General features: G+C 41.9%; 1 protein-coding gene across 1 annotated transcript in view; it reads right to left on the minus strand.

The window, feature by feature from the left end:
* SLC7A14 (solute carrier family 7 member 14) overlaps positions 1-20,251 on the minus strand; it is a 127,366-nt gene that overhangs the window by 15,299 nt on the left and 91,816 nt on the right. The window contains exons 5-7 of the mRNA XM_007197518.2: positions 19,333-19,479; positions 17,004-17,212; positions 13,960-14,837 (exon numbers count right to left, since the gene is read on the minus strand). Coding sequence (XP_007197580.2) covers positions 13,960-14,837; positions 17,004-17,212; positions 19,333-19,479 — 1,234 coding nt within the window. The remainder of the gene's footprint in view (positions 1-13,959; positions 14,838-17,003; positions 17,213-19,332; positions 19,480-20,251) is intronic.

The following is a 20,251-nucleotide window of genomic DNA, read 5'->3' on the forward strand; positions in this document are numbered from 1 at the left end:
TGGGCATAGAGGGAACCTACCTCAACATAATATAGGCCATGTATGATGAACCCACAGCAAACATTATTCTCAATGGTGAAAAACTGAAAGCATTTCCTCTAAAATCAGGAACAAGACAAGGATATCCACTCTTGCCACTATTATTCAACATAGTTTTGGAAGTCCTAGCCACGGCAATCACAGAAGAAAAAGAAATAAAAGGAATCCAAACTGGCAAAGAAGAAGTAAAACTGTCACTGTTTGCAGATGACATTATACTATATATAGAAAATCCTAAAGATGCCACCAGAAAACCACTAGAGCTAATCAATGAACTTAATAAACTCACAGGACACAAAATTAATACACAGAAATCTCTTGCACTCCTATACATTGAAAACGAAAATTCAGAAAGAGAAATTAAGGAAACAATCCCATTTACCACTGCAACAAAAGAATAAAATCCCTAGGAATAAACCTACCTAAGGAGGCAAAAGACCTGTATGCAAAAAACTATGATACTGATGAAAGAAATCAAAGATGACACAAACAGATGGAGAGATATACCATGTTCTTGGATTGGAAGAATCAACATTGTGAAAATGACTGTACTACCCAAAGCAATCTACAGATTCAATGCAATTGCTATCAAATTACCAACAGCATTTTTCACAGAACTAGAACAAAAAATTTTACAATTTGTATGGAAACACAAAAGACCTCGAATAACAAAAGCAATCTTCAGAAAAAAAAGAAAAAAAACAGAGCTGGAGGAATCAGGCTCCCTGATTTCAGACTCTACTACAAGGCTACAGTAATCAAGACAGTATGGTACTGGCACAAAACAGAAATATAGATCAGTGGAACAAGCTAGAAAGCTCAGAGATAAACCCACACACATATGGTTACCTTATCTTTGACAAAGGAGGCAAGAATATACAATGGAGCAAAGACAGCCTCTTCAATAAGTGGAGCTAGGAAAACTGGACAGCTACATGTAAAAGAATGAAATTAGAACACTCCCTAACACCATACACAAAAATACACTCAAAATGGATTAAAGACCTAAATGTAAGGCCAGACACTATAAAACTCTTAGAGGAAAACATAGGCAGAACACTCTTTGACATAAATCGCAGCAAGATCTTTTTTGACCCACCTCCTAGAGTAATGGGAATAAAATCAAAAATAAACAAATGGGACCTAATGAAATTTAAAAGCTTTTGCACAGCAAAGGAAAACATAAACAAGATGAAAAGACAACCCTCAGAATGGGACAAAATATTTGCAAATGAAGTAATGGACAAAGGATTAATCTCCAAAATATACAAGCAGCTCATGCAGCTCAATATCAAAAAAATAACCCAATCCAAAAATGGGCAGAAGACCTAAATAGACACTTCTCCAAAGAGGACATACAGATTGCCAACAAACACATGAAAAGATGCTCAACGTCACTAATTAATAGAGAAATGCAAATCAAAACTACAATGAGATATCACCTCACACCGGTCAGAAAGGCCATCATCACACAATCTACAAACAATAAATGCTGGAGAGGGTGTGGAGAAAAGGGAACCCTCTTGCACCGCTGGTGGGAATGTAAATTGATACATCCACTATGGAAAACAGTATGGAAGTTCCTTAAAAAACTAAAAATAGAACTATCATATGATCCAGCAATCCCACTACTGGGCATATACCCTGAGAAAACCATAAATCAAAAAGTTACATGTACCACAATGTTCACTGCAGCACTATTTACAATTTCCAGGACATGGAGGCAACCTAAATGTCCATCGACAGATGAATGGATAAAGAAGATGTGGCACATATATACAATGGAATATTACTCAGCCATAAAAAGAAACGAAATGGAGGTATTTGTAGTGAGGTGGATGGAGTTAGAGTCTGTCATACAGAGTGAAGTAAGTCAGAAAGAGAAAAACAAATACTGTATGCTAACACATATATATGGAATCTAAGGGAAAAAAAAAAAAGGTCATGAAGAACCTAGTGGCAAGACGGGAATAAAGACACAGACCTACTAGAGAATGGACTTGAGGATATGGGGAGGGGGAGGGGTAAGATGTGACAGGGTGAGAGAGTGGCATGGACATATATACACTACCAAATGTAAAATAGATAACTAGTGGAAGCAATCGCATAGCACAGGGAGATCACCTCTGTGCTTTGTGACCACCTAGAGGGGTGGGATAGGGAGGGTGGGAGGGAGACACAAGAGGGAAGAGATATGGGAACATATGTATATGTATAACTGATTCACTTTGTTATAAAGCAGAAACTAACACACCATTGTAAAGCAATTATACTCCAATAAAGATGTTAAAAAAAAAGATGTGGCACATATATACAATGGAATATTACTCAGCCATAAAAAGGAACGAAATTGGGTCATTTATAGACATGTGGGTGGACCTTGAGACTGTCATACAGAGTGAAGTAAGAAGGAAAAACAAGTATGGTATATTAATACATATATGTGGAATCTGAAAAAATTGGTATAGACGATCTTATTTACAAAGCAGAAATAGAGACACAGATGTAGAGAGCAAACATGGATACCAAGGGGGAAAGGGGGAGGTGGGATGAATTGGAAAATTGGTGTTGACATATATACACTATTGATACTATGTATAAAATAGATAACTAATGAACCTACTGTATAGCACAGGGAACTCTACTCAGTGCTCTGTGGTGACCTAAATTGGAAGGAAATCCAAAAAAGGGGGGATATATGTATACATATAGCTGATTCACTTCGCTGTACAGTAGAAACTAATACAACATTGTAAAGCAACTATGCTCTAATAAAAATTAAAACAAAAACAAAAACTGTAAACCAGTTACATATATGAATTTAGATATGCTAACATTAAAAAAAAATTCAAATAAAATGTAGCTTTGTATCAAAAAAACAAAAAAACAAAACCATAGGCAGTGGGTTCCTGCCACCTCATCACTTTTGCAAAATTCCTCTGGTTCTCCAGTAACATAGATATTATGCAGGACTGACTACATAATTTGTAGGTCCCAGTGCAAAATGAAACCATGGAGCCTCTTGTTAAAAAATTGTTAAGAATTCAAGAAGACAGCAGCAGAGCATTAAGCCAAGTGCAGAGCCCTGTGTGACTGCACAGATCATCCACCCATGGGGCCAGCCCTAATGTTATGTGTTAATCTGCACAGACTACATATCAAACATTCTGAGCAAATAAGAAGGTCTGTTCAGAGGCACCCTGGTGGGGAGGTAGGAGCCCCAGATCTGAGCATGGAGATTCTGGATTGTAGTAATAGCTCTATGACTAACTTCCTGTTATTCCTGTTGACCTTGAGAATGTTATTTAACCTCTTGGAGGTTCAGTTTACTTATCTGTAAGGTTGAGAGAGGGCGAAGTGGGGAAGTGGTGGACCATGTCAGTGTTTCTCAAACTTCATTTATATGTTATTTATATTCATATACTACATTTTTAGTATAGTGGTTATGATCATGGACTCTGGACCCACACACCTGAGTTCTAATTTGGCTTTGGTGTATTCTAACTGTGTGACCTCAGTCAAGTGCCCCAGTTTCCTCATCTGTGAAATGCAGGTGGTTGTGCAGATTAAATAAGTTAACATAAGTAAAGTCCTTGGAATGATGGCTAATATGTGGCAAGAGCTATATAAGTGTTAATTATTACTTTGAATCATATGGCACATGTACTAGTACTAGTTTTTTCTTCATTTTGACTCTTTAAAAAACTTTTATTGCAGTATAATTGCTTTACAAGGTTGTGTTAGTTTCTGTTGTACAACAAGTGAATCAGCTATAAGTATACATACATCCCCATATCCCCTCCCTCATGATCCCCCCTAACATCCTCCCTATTCCACCCCTCTAGATCGTCACAAAGCATCGAGCTGATCACCCTGTGCTATGCAGCAGCTTCCTACTAGCTATCCATTTTACATTTGGTAGTGTATATATGTCACTGCTACTCTCTCACTTCATCCCAGCTTCCCCTTCCCTGCTTGTGTCCTCAAGTCTGTTCTCTGTGCCTGCGTCTTTATTCCTGCCCTGCCACTAGGTTCATCAGTACCGTTTTCTTTAGATTACATATATGTGCGTTAGCACACAGTACTTGTTTTTCTCTTTCTGACTTACTTCACTCTGTGTGATAGACTCTAGGTCCATCCACCTCATTACAAATAACTCAATTTTGTTCTTTTTTATGGCTGAGTAATATTCCATTGTATATATGTGCCACATCTTCTTTACCATTCATCTGTCGATGGACATTTAGGTTGCTTCCATGTCCTGGAAATTGTAAATAGTGCTGCAGTGAACATTGTGGTACATGTATCTTTTTGAATTATAGTTGTCTCAGGGTATATGCCCAGTAGTGGGATTGCAGGATCATATGGTAGTTCTATTTTTAGTTTTTTAAGGAACCTCCATACTGTTTTCCATAGTGGCTGTATCAATTTACATTCCCACCAGCGGTGCAAGAGGGTTCCCTTTTCTCCACACCCTCTCCAGCATTTGTTGTTTGTAGATTTTGTGATGATGGCCATTCTGACCAGTGTGAGGTGATACCTCACTGTGGTTTTGATTTGCATTTCTCTAATGATTAGTGATGTTGAGCATCTTTTCATGTGTTTGTTGGCAATCTGTGTGTCTTCCTTGGAGAAATGTCTATTTAGGTCTTCCGCCCATTTTGGGATTGGGTTGTTTGTTTTTTTGATATTGAGCTGCATGAGCTGCTTGTATATTTTGGAGATTAATCCTTTGTCCGTTGCTTCATTTGCAAATATTTTGTCCCATTCTGAGCACTGTCTTTTCGTCTCATTTATGGTTTCCTTTGCTGTGCAAAAGCTTTTAAATTTCATTAGGTCCCATTTGTTTATTTTTGATTTTATTCCCATTACTCTAGGAGGTGGGTCAAAAAAGATCTTGCTGCGATTTATGTCAAAGAGTGTTCTGCCTATGTTTTCCTCTAAGAGTTTTATAGTGTCTGGCCTTACATTTAGGTCTTTAATCCATTTTGAGTGTATTTTTGTGTATGGTGTTAGGGAGTGTTCTAATTTCATTCTTTTACATGTAGCTGTCCAGTTTTCCCAGCTCCACTTATTGAAGAGGCTGTCTTTGCTCTGTTGTATATTCTTGCCTCCTTTGTCAAAGATAAGGTAACCATATGTGTGTGGGTTTATCTCTGGGCTTTCTAGCTTGTTCCACTGATCTATATTTCTGTTTTGTGCCAGTACCATACTGTCTTGATTACTGTAGCCTTGTAGTAGAGTCTGAAGTCGGGGAGCCTGATTCCTCCAGCTCCACTTTTTTCCCCTCAAGATTGCTTTTGCTATTCGAAGTCTTTTGTGTTTCCATACAAATTGTAAAATTTTTTGTTCTAGTTCTGTGAAAAATGCTGTTGGTAATTTGATAGCAATTGCATTGAATCTGTAGATTGCTTTGGGTAGTATAGTCATTTTCACAGTGTTGATTCTTCCAATCCAAGAACATGGTATATCTTTCCATCTGTTTGTATCATCTTTGATTTCTTTCGTAAGTGTCTTATAGTTTTCTGCATACAGGTCTTTTACCTCCTTAGGTTGGTTTATTCCTAGATATTTTATTCTTTTTGTTGCAGTGGTAAATGGGAGTGTTTCCTTGATTTCTCTTAGTTTTCATTGTTAGTGTATAGGAATGCAAGAGATTTCTGTGCATTAATTTTGTATCCTGCTACTTTACCAAATTCACTGATTAGCTCTAGTAGTTTTCTGGTGGCATCTTTAGGATTATATATAGAGAGTATCATGTCATCTCCAAACAGTGACAGTTTTACTTCTTCTTTTCCAATTTGGATTTGTTTTATTTCTTTTTCTTCTCTGATTGCCATGGCTAAAACTTCCAAACTATGTTGAATAACAGTGGTGAGAGTGGGCACCTTTGTCTTGTTCCTGATCTTAGAGGAAATACTTTCAGTTTTTTACCATTGAGAATGATGTTGGCTGTGGGTTTGTCATATATGGAGTTTATTATGTTGAGGTAGGTTTCCTCTATGCCCTCTTTCTGGAGAGTTTTTTTCATAAATGTGTGTTGAATTTTGTCAAAAGCTTGTTCTGCATCTATTGAGACTATCATATTGTTTTTATTCTTCAGTTTGTTAATGTGGTGTGTCACATTGATTGATTTGCATATATTGAAGAATCCTTGCATTCCTGGGATAAACCCCACTTGATCATGGTGTATGATCCTTTTAATGTGCTGTTGGATTCTGTTTGCTAGTATTTGTTGAGGATTTTTTCATCTATGTTCATCAGTGATATTGGCCTGTAATTTTCTTTTTTTTGTGACATCCTCGTCTGGTTTTGGTATCAAGGTGATGGTGGCTTTGTAGGATGAGTTTGGGAGTGTTCTTCCCTCTGCTATATTTTGGAAGAGTTTGAGAAGGATAGGTGTTAGCTCTTTTCTAAATGTTTGATAGAAATCACCTGTGAAGACATCTGGCCCTGAGCTTTTGTTTGTTGGAAGATTTTTAATCACAGTTTCAGTTTCAGTGCTTGTGATTGGTCTGTTCATGTTTTCTATTTCCTCCTGGTTCAGTCTTGGAAAGTTGTAGTTTTCTAAGAATTTGTCCATTTCTTCCAGGTTGTCCATTTTATTGGCATATAGTTGCTTGTAGTAGTCTCTCATGACCCTTTGTATTTCTGTGGTGTCAGTTGTTACTTTTCCTTTTTCATTTCTATTTCTGTTGCTTTGAGTCTTCTCCCTTTTTTTCCTGATGAGTCTGGAAAAATGTTTTATCAATTTTGTTTATCTTCTCAAAGAATCAGCTTTTAGTTTTATTGATGTTTGCTATTGTTTCCTTCATTTCTTTTTCATTTATTTCTGATCTGATCTTTATGATTTCTTTCCTTCTGCTGACTTTGGGGTTTTTTGTTCTTTCTCTAATTGCTTTAGGTGTCAGTTTAGGTTGTTTATTTGAGATTTTTCTTATTTGTTGAGGTAGGCTTGTATTGCTATAAACTTCCCTCTTAGAACTGCTTTTGCTGCATCCCGTAGGTTTTGGGTCGTCGTGTTTTCATTGTCATTTGTTTCTCGGTATTTTTTGATTTCCTCTGTGATTTCCTCAGTGATCCCTTGGTTGTTTAGTAGTGTATTGTTTAGCCTCCATGTGTTTGTAGTTTTTACAGTTTTTTTTCCTGTAATTGATATGTAGTCTCATAGTGTTGTGGTTGGAAAAGATGCTTGATACAATTTCAATTTTCTTAAATTTACTGAGGCTTGATTTGTGACCCAAGGTGTGATCTATCCTGGAGAATGTTCCATGTGCACTTGAGAAGAAAGTGTATTCTGTTGTTTTTGGATGGAATGTCCTATAAATATCAATTAAGTCCATCTGATCTAATGTGTCATTTAAAGCTTGTGTTTTCTTATTTATTTTCTGTTTGGATGATCTGTCCATTGGTGTAAGTGGAGTGTTAAAGGCACCCACTTTTTTTTTTTTTTTTTAGGCACCCACTATTATTGTGTTACTGTTGATTTCCCTGTTTATGGCTGTTAGCATTTGCCTTATGTATTGAGGTGCTCCTGTGTTGGGTGAATAGATATTAACAATTGTTATATCCTCTTGGATTGATCCCTTGATCATTATATAGTGTCCTTCCTTGTCTCTTGTAAGAGTCTTTATTTTAAAGTGTATTTTATCTGATGAGTATTGCTACTCCAGCTTTCTTTTGATTTCCATTTGCATGGAATATCTTTCTCCATCCCCTCACTTTCAGTCTGTATGTGTCCCTAGGTCTGAAGTGGGTCTCTTGTAGACAACATATATATGGGTCTTGTTTTTGTATCCATTCAGCCAGTCTGTGTCTTTTGGTTGGGGCATTTAATCCATTTACATTTGAGGAAATTATTGATATGTATGTTCCTATTACCGTTTTCTTAACTGTTTTGGATTTGTTTTTGTAAGTCTTTTCCTCCTCTTGCATTTCCTGCATAGAGAAGTTCCTTTAGCATTTTTTGTAAAGCTGGTTTCGTGGTGCTGAATCCTCTTAACTTTTGCTTGTCTGTAAAACTTTTGATTTCTCCATCAAATCTGAATGAGATCCTTGCTGGGTAGACTAATCTTGGTTGTAGGTTTTTCCCTTTCATCAGTTTAAATATATCTTGCCACTCCCTTCTGGCCTGTAGAGTTTCTGCTGAAAGATCAGCTGTTAACCTTATGGGGATTCCCTTGTATGTTATTTGTTGCTTTTCCCTTGCTGCTTTTAATATTTTTTCATTGTGTTTAATTTCTGTTAGTTTGATTAATATGTGTCTTGGCATGTTTCTCCTTGGGTTTATCCTGTATGGGACTCTCTGCACGTCTTGGACTTGATTGACTATTTCCTTTCCCATGTTGGGGAAGTTTTCAACTATAATCTCTTCAAATATTTTCTCAGACCCTTTCTTTTTTCTTCTTCTTCTGGTATGCCTATAATTCGTTGTTGCTATGCTTAATATTGTCCCAGAGGTCTCTGAGATTGTCCTCAATTCTTTTCATTCTTTTTTCTTTATTCTGCTCCCTGGCAGTTATTTCCACCTTTCTATCTTCCAGCTCACTTATCCATTCTTCTGCCTCAGTTATTCCGGTATTTTTTATTTAATTAAAAAAATTAAATAAAGTATTTTTAATTTCAGTTATTGTGTTGTTCATTACTGTTTGTTGGCTCTTTAGTCTTTCTAGGTCCTTGTTAAATGTTTCTTGTATTTTCTCTATTCTATTTCCAAGATTTTCGATCATCTTTACTATCATTACTCTGAATTCTTTTTCAGGTAGTTTGCCTATTTCCTCTTCATTTATTTGGTCTTGTGGGTTTTTATCTTGCTCCTTTGCCTATAAGATATTTCTCTGTCTTCTCACTTTGTCTAATTTACAGTATTTGAGGTCTCCTTTCCCTCGGCTGCAGGGTCGTAGTTCCTCTTGCTTCTGTTCTCTGCCCCCGGTGGTGGAGTTGGTCCAGTGCCTTGTGTAGGCTTCCTGATGGGAGGGACTGGTACCTGCGTTCTGGTGGGTGAAGCTGAGTATTTTCCCTCTGATGAGAAGGGCCATGTCATGTGGTATGTTTTGGGGTGTCTGTGAGCTTAGTATCACTTTAGGTAGTCTGTGTGCTGATGGGTGGGTTTTTGTTCATGTCTTGTTTGTTGTTTAGTGTGAGGTGTCCAGCGTTGGGAGCTGCTGGCAGTTGGAGAGCTCTTGGTGATTAATCTTCCCTGGGGCCAGGAATTCTCTAGTGGTCCAGCATCCCGGGCTCAGTGCTCCCACTCCAGAGCCTCAGGCTCGACTTCTGGTTGAGGGACCATGACCCCACAAGTCGCTTGTCCCGGCAATAAGGGAGATTAAGAAAAAAAAAAAAAAGACTAACAAAACCCCAGACAAATGGTAAAAAGTAAAATCATACAAACAGAAAGAGAAACAAGGAAACATGCACACACAGAAAAGAAACAAAAGCAGAACAAAATAAATCAAATAGCAAGAGAACAACCAGACAAACAAAAGAATCCAAGAAGAAAATCAAACAATTTAAGAAGAAAGCTGACAAAAACCCAAAACCAAAAAACAAAACCAAAGCAGAGTGCCAACTGAAGAATGAAGCAAAGAAACAAACCAAACCAACAAAAATGATATTAAAAAAAAAAAAGAAAAACAGAAAGGGGAAATAAGACAGAAGAGCAAAAAGGCAACATAGAAACAGATATTTAAAAAAATAGAAAATATATTAAAGAAAAAAAAGACAAACAAAACCCCAGAGAAATGGTAAAAACAAAATCAAACAGAAACAGAAACAAGGAAATACACATATAAAAGAAACAAAAACAGAGCCAAATAAAACAAAAAGCCAGAGAACAACCAGACAAATAGAAGAATTCAAAAATGAAATCAAACAATTAGGATTAAAAGTAACAAAAACACATAACCTAAAAACAAAACCAAAGCAGTGTGCCAACTGAAGAATAAAGCAAGGAAACAACAAACCAATACAAATGATTAAAAAGATAATAATAATAAAATAAAATAAAAAGGGAAAAAACACAGGACAACAGAAAAGCAAAGTAGAAATAGAAATATATATATATAAAAGAAAAATATTAAAGAAAAAGAGGAAGAAAAAAATAAGGGAAAAGAACACAGAACAACAGAAAAGCAAAGTATAAATAGAAATGTATAAAAAAAATTTAAAAAGTTATAAAACAGAGATCCCAAAAGACTAAATAAACAAAACAAAAAACCCCCTAAAACAACAAGAAACAAACAAACAAAAAAAGAAAGAAAAAGAAACCAAAAAAAAAAAAAAAAGCTAGAACCAACAACAGAATGAATCAAAACATAATAAAGTCAATAGTAATAATTATGTTTCCGTGGGATGTCTGCTGTAAGTGTCCTTGCACACGCCGTGAGCCACAGCCCCCCCTCTGCCTCCCGGCTGGTCTCTGGACCTGCTGTGGGCACTGTGGGGACCACTCAGGCTCTGATCTGGCCTAGTTCCTGTGTGTGCTGCCCCCAACGTCCACAGCTGCCAGAGCTAGACCGTTTTCATTTGTGGGAACACTCAGTGTCTACTCAGATATTCCATAGACACAGGGTCTACCTAACTGATTGTGGGGATTTAATTTGCAGCTTGTACAGCTGGTAGAAAGATTTTCCATCTTCTTCCTTAGTCACCCCATCCCTGGGGTTCAGCTTTGGTTTTATCCCCAGCTCTGTACGTGGTCCACCTACAGGAGTCTTGTCCTGAGTCTGCCTTGGAGCTCTTGGGTCTGCCCCTGTGAGGACCGGGCGCAGAGGTGGTATGACTGCTTGGATCATGGGAGCCCCAGGTGCACCAAATGCGCAGGGAAGCCGGTGGCCACGGGTGCAAGAGCCCTAAGGAGGGCCTTTTCTGCTGCCTGGCATAAGGCACATGAGGGCCAGCCCTGAGGGGGCTTTTTTTATTGCTCAGCAGCCAGCGCACAAGAGCCAGCCCTGAGTGGGCTTCTTTTTTTTTTTTTTTTAAATAAATTTCTTTATTTATTTGTTTATTTTTTGGCTGTGTTGGGTCTTCGTGCTGTGCTCAGGCTTTCTCCAGTTGCGGCGAGCAGGGGCCACTCTTCATTGTGATGCGCAGGCTTCTCATTGTGGCGGCTTCTCTTGTTGCGGATCGTGGGCTCCAGGTGTGCGCTCTTCAGTAGTTGTGGCTGGCGGACCCTAGAGCGCAGGCTCAGTAGCTGTGGTGCGCAGGTCCAGCTGGTACGCGGCACATGGGATTTTCCAGGACCAGGGCTCGAACCCGTGTCCCCCCACCGTCAGATGGACTCCCAACCACTGCGCCACCAGGGAAGTCCCCTGGGCTTCTTTTATTGTCACTGGCAGGTGCCGGTGTGTAGGTAGAGAGAGGCTACAATAGTGGCCCCTCCCCCTGCGTGTGACTGAGCAATAGCACCCTACTTCCATGGCAGTCCGGTCTTCCTCCCTAGGCTTTCCCTGCTGCAGATTTCCTCCCTCCCGTCCCCTCAGTCCGTCTCCCCACAGCCAACAGCAGTTCTCGCTCTGAGCCTGTTCTCCAGTCCCCACACACCAGCTCCCAGCCCCTTTGCACACCTGTGAATACACGTCCCAGTCCCAGGCACATATGGCCACAGTACGGACCGTCTGTGTATTTCTCACTCTGTCCTGTCTGCCACAGACTGGCTGCTTCACCCTCTTCCGACAGCCTCTAATGCTTCCCTTCTGTCCCAGTCTATTTCCCGTCAGAGAGGGGGTTTCCCCAAATTCGGGACTCTCTCCTCTGCTTCAGCTTCCCCTCCCTGGGGTACAGGTCCTGTCCATCTTCCTCTCCTCCTCCTTCTCCCTTCTTTTTTTCCATCCTACCCAGTTATGCAGGGATCTTTATAGTCCTTTCCAGTGTCCAAGGTCTTCTGCTAGTTTTCAGCTGGTGTTCTGTGAGAATTGTTGCATCTACAGATGTATTCCTGATGCATCCGTGGAGAGAGATGAACTCCACGTCCACCTACTCTCTGCCATCTTGAATCTCCTTGACTCACTTTTAAAATTTAAAAATAATCACCAGATTCATGTGAATGTATATATTTTTCTAGTATTTGTGAAAGTGAATAATAATCATATAATATTTTAAAAAGTTCATTCATATACTCTCTAAAATCAGTCCAAATGTTAACAATGGAATGGTCACCACACTGTGGGTAACACTGTACTAGATGTTGGAGGCTTCTTCTAGCTTAAATAGTCCAGGAAAAGATGAATAAATTCATGTGTATTTGTGTCTGTGCCTTCATTCATTTGACAAATACATGACTGTAATATTTCTACCCACTTCATTCATTTCTACCCATAAAGCATCTTTCCATTGGTTAGCTTCTAGTTCCAGTGGAAAAATGTTTAAACAGAAAAGAGAGATTGTGAATAAATCATATAAGTGCTTAGAACTTTGATGAGTCGGTGGGGTCCTCTCAAGAGATCCCTTAAAGTCTAACAAGGGATGAGGCTGAGGGTAGTGAAAAATTGGTACAAAATGCTTACAGGAAAGCATAGGATGGCCTTCGGATGTGAGGAGTCTTCTGGGAGACATATGTTCTTTCCTTTGAATACTGTGTTTTCCCCCCACTTCCCTCTACCTAAATCCTATCTTATAGGACCAGTTCAAATTCTACCTCCTTAAAGTCCTTTCCAGCTATTCTGACTGGAAGTTTCCTTTTTTTCATCTGAAGAGTGCTTTACAATCATAGAGAAGTATTTATTAAGCACGAACTATGTTCCAGCATAGAGGTCACCAGGTTGAACACCCATATCCCTGACCTCAAGGAGTGGATGGGCTACAACTCAATGACTCTCTATGCTGCCTTGCCCAGGCTGGTTGATTCACACATATTTGTCTTGCCTCCCTTAAGGCTGAGTTACTTATTCTCTACTTTCCTATTCCTCAAAGCACCTAAGGACTCTCCTTAGCTAAGTATTTGTTGCCAGAGACCCCAGGGTTACCAAGTTGTATAGGAAATACAAAAATAATAACTAAGGAACTTTAAAATTAGTCTTCACTTAAACATCCCTCTCAAGTTATCACAAGCACCAATCCCCAGCAATTTCATAAACATCAGTGATGGTCATATAGGATAAACATGTAATGTGAATATAATATAAATTGATCCCAAAGGAAAACTAGAAATCTTGGGAATGATACAGGACTTCCTGAAGGCAGTGAAAGTGAGTTTAGAGAGAGCAATAGTAATTCACTCAAAGCTGTGGATGTTGATGACCCAACAGAGTCCTATCAGTTATCAATAGAAGAAGAGAAAAGCAACAAGGATGATGGTATGATGGGTACTTCCCAAGAGAATGATTGGAATATCAAAGGATGACTAAAGATCTTGGGAAAAAATGAAAAACTTGAATATTTTGCAAAGTCAACAAAAAGTGAGGGCTGTTAAATGGTGCCATGATACAATTTTGTCAAAAAACTGTGCCTAAAACCCCATACTTAATTCATAGTTTGCTCATTTAAAAAAACATGGCATGATTGCTATTTTAATTTTGTTGAACGTAAGATAAATAAAATTTTTCATAATTTTTAGTTTTTAAGAATTCCAATCAGCCTTTCCCACCCTCATTTTTATGTTATTTTTGTCCTTTTTAAAAATGTGGATTCATTTTAAGTGGACTTTCTATGATACTAATTATCCACCAAAAGAACATCCAGTAATAGTATTCAATGAAGTGATGGATTGATCAGTATAATTCTTCAAAACTAACAACCAAGACCATAACAGGCAGAAAGGGCACAACTGGCTGTTTTGACTCGAAAGCAGGAAGTAGGGATCCACAGAACCAGCCAGATTTCTCTTGGAATAGTCATGCCCAGTCCAGCTAGGAGGTAATTTTGAGATATGCCTGATCAAGGCCTTAGAAGGGAACTCTCAAGGTTTCAAAGGAAGTTGCTTACCCACAAAGCACCAGACCGCAAACCGGATCCATGTGATGGTGGAGAGCTTCAGCATGAGATAGATGTTCACCAGCATGGCAAAGGCAGGCACAAAGGGGAGACAGGGAGCCATATAGGGCAGCTTCTTGGGGTTCTCTGGCTGCTGCAGGATCACAAACACCAGGATGCTGATCAGCAGCACCATGAGAATGACCAGAAGGACGGCCCACCAGCTCTGCTCTGAGATGTAGTCGGAACCAAAGATGATGAAGGAGCAGAAGATGAACATGAGGACGAAGAGCAGGAGCACGCAGATGGTCGCCGTGTGCCCTGTCGCTGCTGTGGGCCGGTCCATCTTGCCTGGAAGGCCCAGCCGGATCCTCATGGTGTAGTAACGGGGCCCAATCAGCTTCTTTAACTTGATGAGATAAATGTTTTCAGTTTCATCGGCTTCTATGCCTGTGGTCACGTCCACGGTGCCGTAGTTTGGGTGGTTGACGTTGTAGGTTGACTTGTCTGATTTCCCTATGAGCATCTCATTGTCTCCCAAGGATGGTAAGTTCTTAGCCCCACATGTGTTGGTGGCTGGGCCGGAAAACTCTTCCCCTTCACTCACGGGAGAGCAAACTTCCTTCTCACACTCAGCCAGAATGCCCTCCTTCTTCTTTGTGTGCTCCTGAGACAAAAACTTGACAAACCCGTCAATGTCACTTTCTGGTTGGTATCGAAGGAGCAAGACGCAGACAGAGACCAAGGTGTAGGCGAGGAGGGTGCCGATGGACATCATCTCAATCAGATCTCTCAGGCTGACTAATAGGGAGAGGAGAGCCGCCAGGAACCCCGACACGATGCAGGCCACCACTGGGGTCTCCGTGTAGGAGCTCACGTGAGCCAGGAACCTGAAGGGAGGGGCAAGCAGAGGGTTCACGGTGAGCTACACGTGGGGATTGATTCAACATGGTTTAACACCTCCTGGTCCTGCTTCTCCAGCTTACTTCTGGATTCACTGCTTTAAATACAGCTGCTATTCCTACCCCAGCGTTCGGTTCCCGGAATATAATTTAAACAGAATTTACTTTAATTCCTTGAGTTTGAGCCAAACTTCTTTATTAAAATTCCTACTTCATTATGTGATGTGATGGGTTGATTGAGTCTAGGGGGTTCTCAGAAATCTAAATTGAAGCATAAGCCTTGCTATGAAGAAGGGATACTTGGCGAAGTCATACATCCGCTTGGGGGTCCTCTACACCTGTCTGACCCAACGTGTGGTCCGTGGATCAACAGCATCAGCATCACCTTGGAACTTGTTAGAAATATGTATTCTCAGGCTTTACCTGAGACCTACCATGTCAGGCTCTCTGGGAGCGGGGCCCAACAAACTCTACGCTTTAGAAAACCTCCAGAGGATTCTGATTTATGCCAAAGCTTGAGAAGCACTTGCTCTACAACAGAAGTACAGGGATTTGGTTGGCAAAATAGTACAGTCATTGAGAACATGTGCTCCTGGATGAAGGCTAAATCCGGCCACTTACTAACTGGAGAAGATAGAGAAGACCAACAAGGGTGACTGAATGGCACCCTTCTTTAGCAGTTCCTGGAGGCTTAGGTAGGTTCCCGCCTCCTCCTCTTTCATCCTGGCACTCCCTCCTCCCTCCTCTTCCATTCCTCCCTTATTTCCATGATTCAAACAAGACTATAAACTGTGCTCGGAGCCCCAGCATCTTTCCTCTTGGTTTTCTTTGACAGCTGAAAAACCTTTTGGATGTGTGAAGTTGTCACACCTCCACTATGGTCAGCCCTATTTTTTTTCTTTTTAACATCTTTATTGAAGTATAATTGCTTTACAATGGTGTGTTAGTTTCTGCTTTATAACAAAGCGATTCAGCTATACATATACATATATCCGCATATCCCCTCCCTCTTGCATCTCCCTCCCACCCTCCGTATCCCACCGCTCTAGGTGGTCACAAAGCACGAGCTGATCTCCCTGTGCTATGCGGCTGCGGGGAGGGGGAAGGGTAATCTGGGACGAAGTGAGAGAGTGGCATGGACATATATTCACTACCAAATATAAAATAGATAGCTAGTCAGCCTTTTCTTGATCTTTCCAGCTCCCCCAAGGTCACAGCTCAGTGGTGGCCTCAGGGGGTGTGCGGAGGAAACGGTGCAGAATGTGACAGCCTATGGCAGAGATAAAGTCCCTGAGCTGGATCTCTCTGCACTCCTGAGAGCTCCTTGGAGGTTTACTCCTTGTTTTGAGCGCTTGAAGAATGCCTTCCCTGCAAGCTCTTCACACGGTAGACACTAGGGACCAAGAGATGGGGCCACATCCCCTTGTACCGTGGGCAGATAGGCTACTTCATGGCCAGCTTAGGGGGCTGGAAGTGTCAGTATATTGGTGTGGTTAAAAGTCTGGTTGTCGGGGTCAGACAGTCCTGGGTTCAAATCCTGACCCCGCCACCCAGCACCTGGGGGATTTGGGGCAAGTTGTTTTTTTTTTTTTTAACCTCTCTGAGTATATTCATCTAGTATACTCTTCTGTAAAATAGAGTTATTGTGCTGACTAAATGGGATACCATATACCTGGGATACACAAATGTTCAATAAATGGTAGCAATTGTTGCTACTGTTATTAGGCTCTGTTCAGACGGTCTTATCCTCTGTTTGATTGTAACTGTGAACTTTTTCAGCTTCAGAGGGGTAGTCGTCAGGCCTCAATGTGAGGGCAAGCCTCAGATGCCCCTGGGATGGCTTCTTCCTTCTGGAGGCCACCCAATGTAGCATTTTGGCACTCATCATCTTTATACAATGTCAAATAAGAGGGGAGGGGGCCATTGGGGGGACATATTAGTTTGTTGCTAGATTGAGGGACCCAGAATCAAATGGAGGGTCTGTTTTAGGACCTAAACTAATTTCACTCAAACCCTTTGCCAAGATATATGACCAGTTCCATTGTCTATGTGACAGGTACTCACATCAAAATTACAGTCAGGCTGACAGTGGGTGGCAGTCTCCCTGGGCAGGCATGGAAGAATAGAATAAATGCCACTGAGCATACCCCTTACCTGAAAAGGAGCCCATCGCCAGCCATGGCATAGATGACCCTCGGCATTGGGAAGAGGGAGCCCAGCAAGCTGACTGTCAGTCCCGCAACTGACCCGATGGCCACTATGAATTTTGCAGCGTAGAACCCACGAGCCACAAACATCTCCATGAGCGGGGATTCCGTGTCAATCGCGTAATACGGCACCATCAGAGTTAAGATCATGCTCACCTGTTAAAACAAGAGGAAACATGGCTGGAGGTGGAGGGGTCTGTCTGAAGCACGGATGGAGGTCCCATAGGAGAGGAAAGAGGCCTGGTCCTGCATGGGAGCTTGGATCTGCCACTTCTTGGCACGTGCCTTTACTTTAGACCAGTTATTTGGCCTTTGGAACGCTTGGTCTCAGTATTTTCTCCCCACATGTGAATTTAGTGGACTAGACCAAATCATTTGTAATATCTCTCTGCGACCCTTTTGTATCTGAGGGATAAGTCTGCAGGTATTTCAGCTCCATGAAAGCAGAGCTACACTGATAGTTCAATGAAGGGCAGATATTATCCGATGGAAGGAGCTGCAGCCAAAGGCACTAGAGCCAGGGCTTGGCAGTGACCATGAGCACCATGCCCACCTGGACAAGAGTCTCATTTCTTTTACACTTTCAGGGCCCTACAGGATCTTAACTGTACTAGATCTTACCCTAAAGACCAGAGATCAAAACTCTAAAGATAAATGCATAGGAGATCTACAACCGATTAACTGACGGGACTCATGTTTCCATTTCCTCTCTGTAGCTCAGTCCCAGGAACCAGGCAGGCCAAGAAATAAATTATGGCATCAGGATGGAATCCAGTGCTACTGTGGGCTATAAGACCACTACGGCTTTGCTTAACCAGGACCTATTTCTCCTCACACGTCATAGATCTGCTGTAACATCCCTCCCATCATAATTGGCCCCAGGTGATGGAGCCGCCAGTCATAAGACCAGGTGCCCCCTGGCCTGTGAAGGCCAATCCTGGCATCAGTGAGGGAGTCCAGAGCCTGAAAAGGGGAGGGTGGTTCATTTCTAGATCACCTCTTTGCCTATTTCTCAGGAGTCAAGATCCTCCAGTGAAGCCGTGCACCACTAGGGAGGACAGCAAGATGAATGACCACAGCCCAGCAATTTGACTCTTTTCCTGGTGGTAGAAAGGCAGCCTGCTGACCAACACAAGACCAAACAACCCCTGAGGCATGGTTAGGGCCCACGCATTCTAAAAGGGAATCTTTCCCAGCAACATCGGGGTAGACCTGAGGAGAGAGGGATAGATTCTTACAGCAACTCTCGGAGTGTCTCCTGCCCACATTAGATTAGGATGGGCAAAAGTTGGTAGATGTGTAGACATATTCTGTAGTCTATAAAGCACTGTTCTAAGGAAGGAGCTGTGATTATTAACTTTACTGTGTGTGCTACAATGGCTGACTCCTGGAGGAGGGGAGGTGTGAGGGAGGAGTAGGAGGGGGAATGCAGAGCAGAGTGTCTCCGCTGCTACCCCTGCCTGCTTCCCCCACCCCCAGCTGTTCCTGAACATTCTGTCTGCAGGGATCATCAGGGTTGGATAAGATGAAGCCAGTTGCATGTGTGTGCATGGGGCGGCGGCGGGGGGTGGTGGTGATAATTGACCCATCCGTAAAGATTTGGGTGGGCAAACCACATCCAGTGCTGCTCTCATGTTTTCCTTCGGCTTCCAGGACAATCCTGTTTTGCAGCTTGCCTTAATGATCCCTTGGCCTGGTTTCTTCAGGTTGTTGCTAAAGGTGTTTTTCCCGTGTTTTTGGTCGGGGTTGTTAGGAGGTTCTTGTCGCACGCTGTGGCAGCAGGAGCGGCAGGGCTGACAGGGTGCACCCCGGCTGCTGGCTCCTTCTATGATAATTGTGGTGACTGAAGTGAGTGGGACCCCCAGGACTTGGGGCGACTTGTGTAAGCACACATCTGTTGGCTTACCAGCTGGTCCTCTCCGCTGCCAGGGGCTGAGGGGGATGTTGCATGTGGCTGAACTATTTCTGTGATAGAAATTCCGGGATGGGAGCTGAGACATGACACATCAGAGGTGTGCGGAGTGTCTGAGGGGCGTGACCCTCAGGAGACAGCCTGAAGGCTCCATTCTAAGGACTGCCCTTGGCGGGGAAACCTGAAGGGGCGAACTTGAGCCAGTGTAAAAAGAGGGAGCAACACGAAACATATGCGTACAAACACCGAGAAGGCACAAGTAAAGGATTACTTCCTGACAGAAGGAAACCCAGTCCCAGAGCCACATTTTAAGGTCAAATATGAAAAGGCCATGAGGAGGGTCACATAAGCATTTGGTACTTACGGATACATATGCTGTCAGGCAGATGACCAGGGAGGCAGTGATAGCATAAGGGATGGATGTGTTGGGGTTCTTGGCTTCCTCTCCGGTGGTGGCGATGATGTCAAAGCCAATGAACGCGTAGAAACATGTGGCTGCTCCTTGCAGCACCTGTAGGGATGAAGACATTTATCAGACTCAAAGTGTCAGGGCAGCACCAGGGCCTGACATGGTCCCCAGAATTGCCTGGTGCCCGGCAAACAGTACTGAGTGGTAGAAGGAGTAACATGGTGGAACTTGTGCTAAACGCTTGAGTTCGGATCTCTACTTTCTAGCTGTGTGACACTGGGAAACTCCCCCATGTGTAAAATGAAGATAAGAGGAATTATATCCAAATAAAAACTAGGTCATTCAGCACATTCAAATAACTTTTGGAAGTAAGTGGGGTTATAAATAAATCAGTAAGTTGGCTACCCCTATGTCTTGGGGAGCTCATTAACTTCTTTGTGCTTTGTTTTCATTCAGTGGTTCTCAATCACAACCAGGGTCTGTATGACTGCCCTTAGGAGATGTTTGGAAATGTAGGGAGGTACTTGTGACTGACACAGAGACATGGGGGTGGGTGCTTCTGGCATTTAGTGTAGGGGGCTCAGATGCTTTTGCACAAATTGTCCTGCCCAGATTACCATTAGTGACCCTGGTAGATCATTTCCAGGGCATCTTCCAGATGTGAAATGATATAAAAGATTTTCAGATCTTCAAATCGTGTAGTGTCTTTCATGGGAGGACAGGTAGAGACAACTTGATTTTAGTGTTCCTTTTGGGGGCTTGAGTGGCCTTGTTGGGCTACAAGGCAGGGGAAGGATGAGGAGTGAGGCAGTGTGAAGCTGAGGAGATGGTATCCAGTGACATCTGCTGGATGTCTGTCTGACAGGAGCCTATG

This window comes from Balaenoptera acutorostrata, chromosome 4 (genome assembly GCF_949987535.1).
Source record: "Balaenoptera acutorostrata chromosome 4, mBalAcu1.1, whole genome shotgun sequence".
NCBI lineage: Eukaryota > Metazoa > Chordata > Mammalia > Artiodactyla > Balaenopteridae > Balaenoptera > Balaenoptera acutorostrata.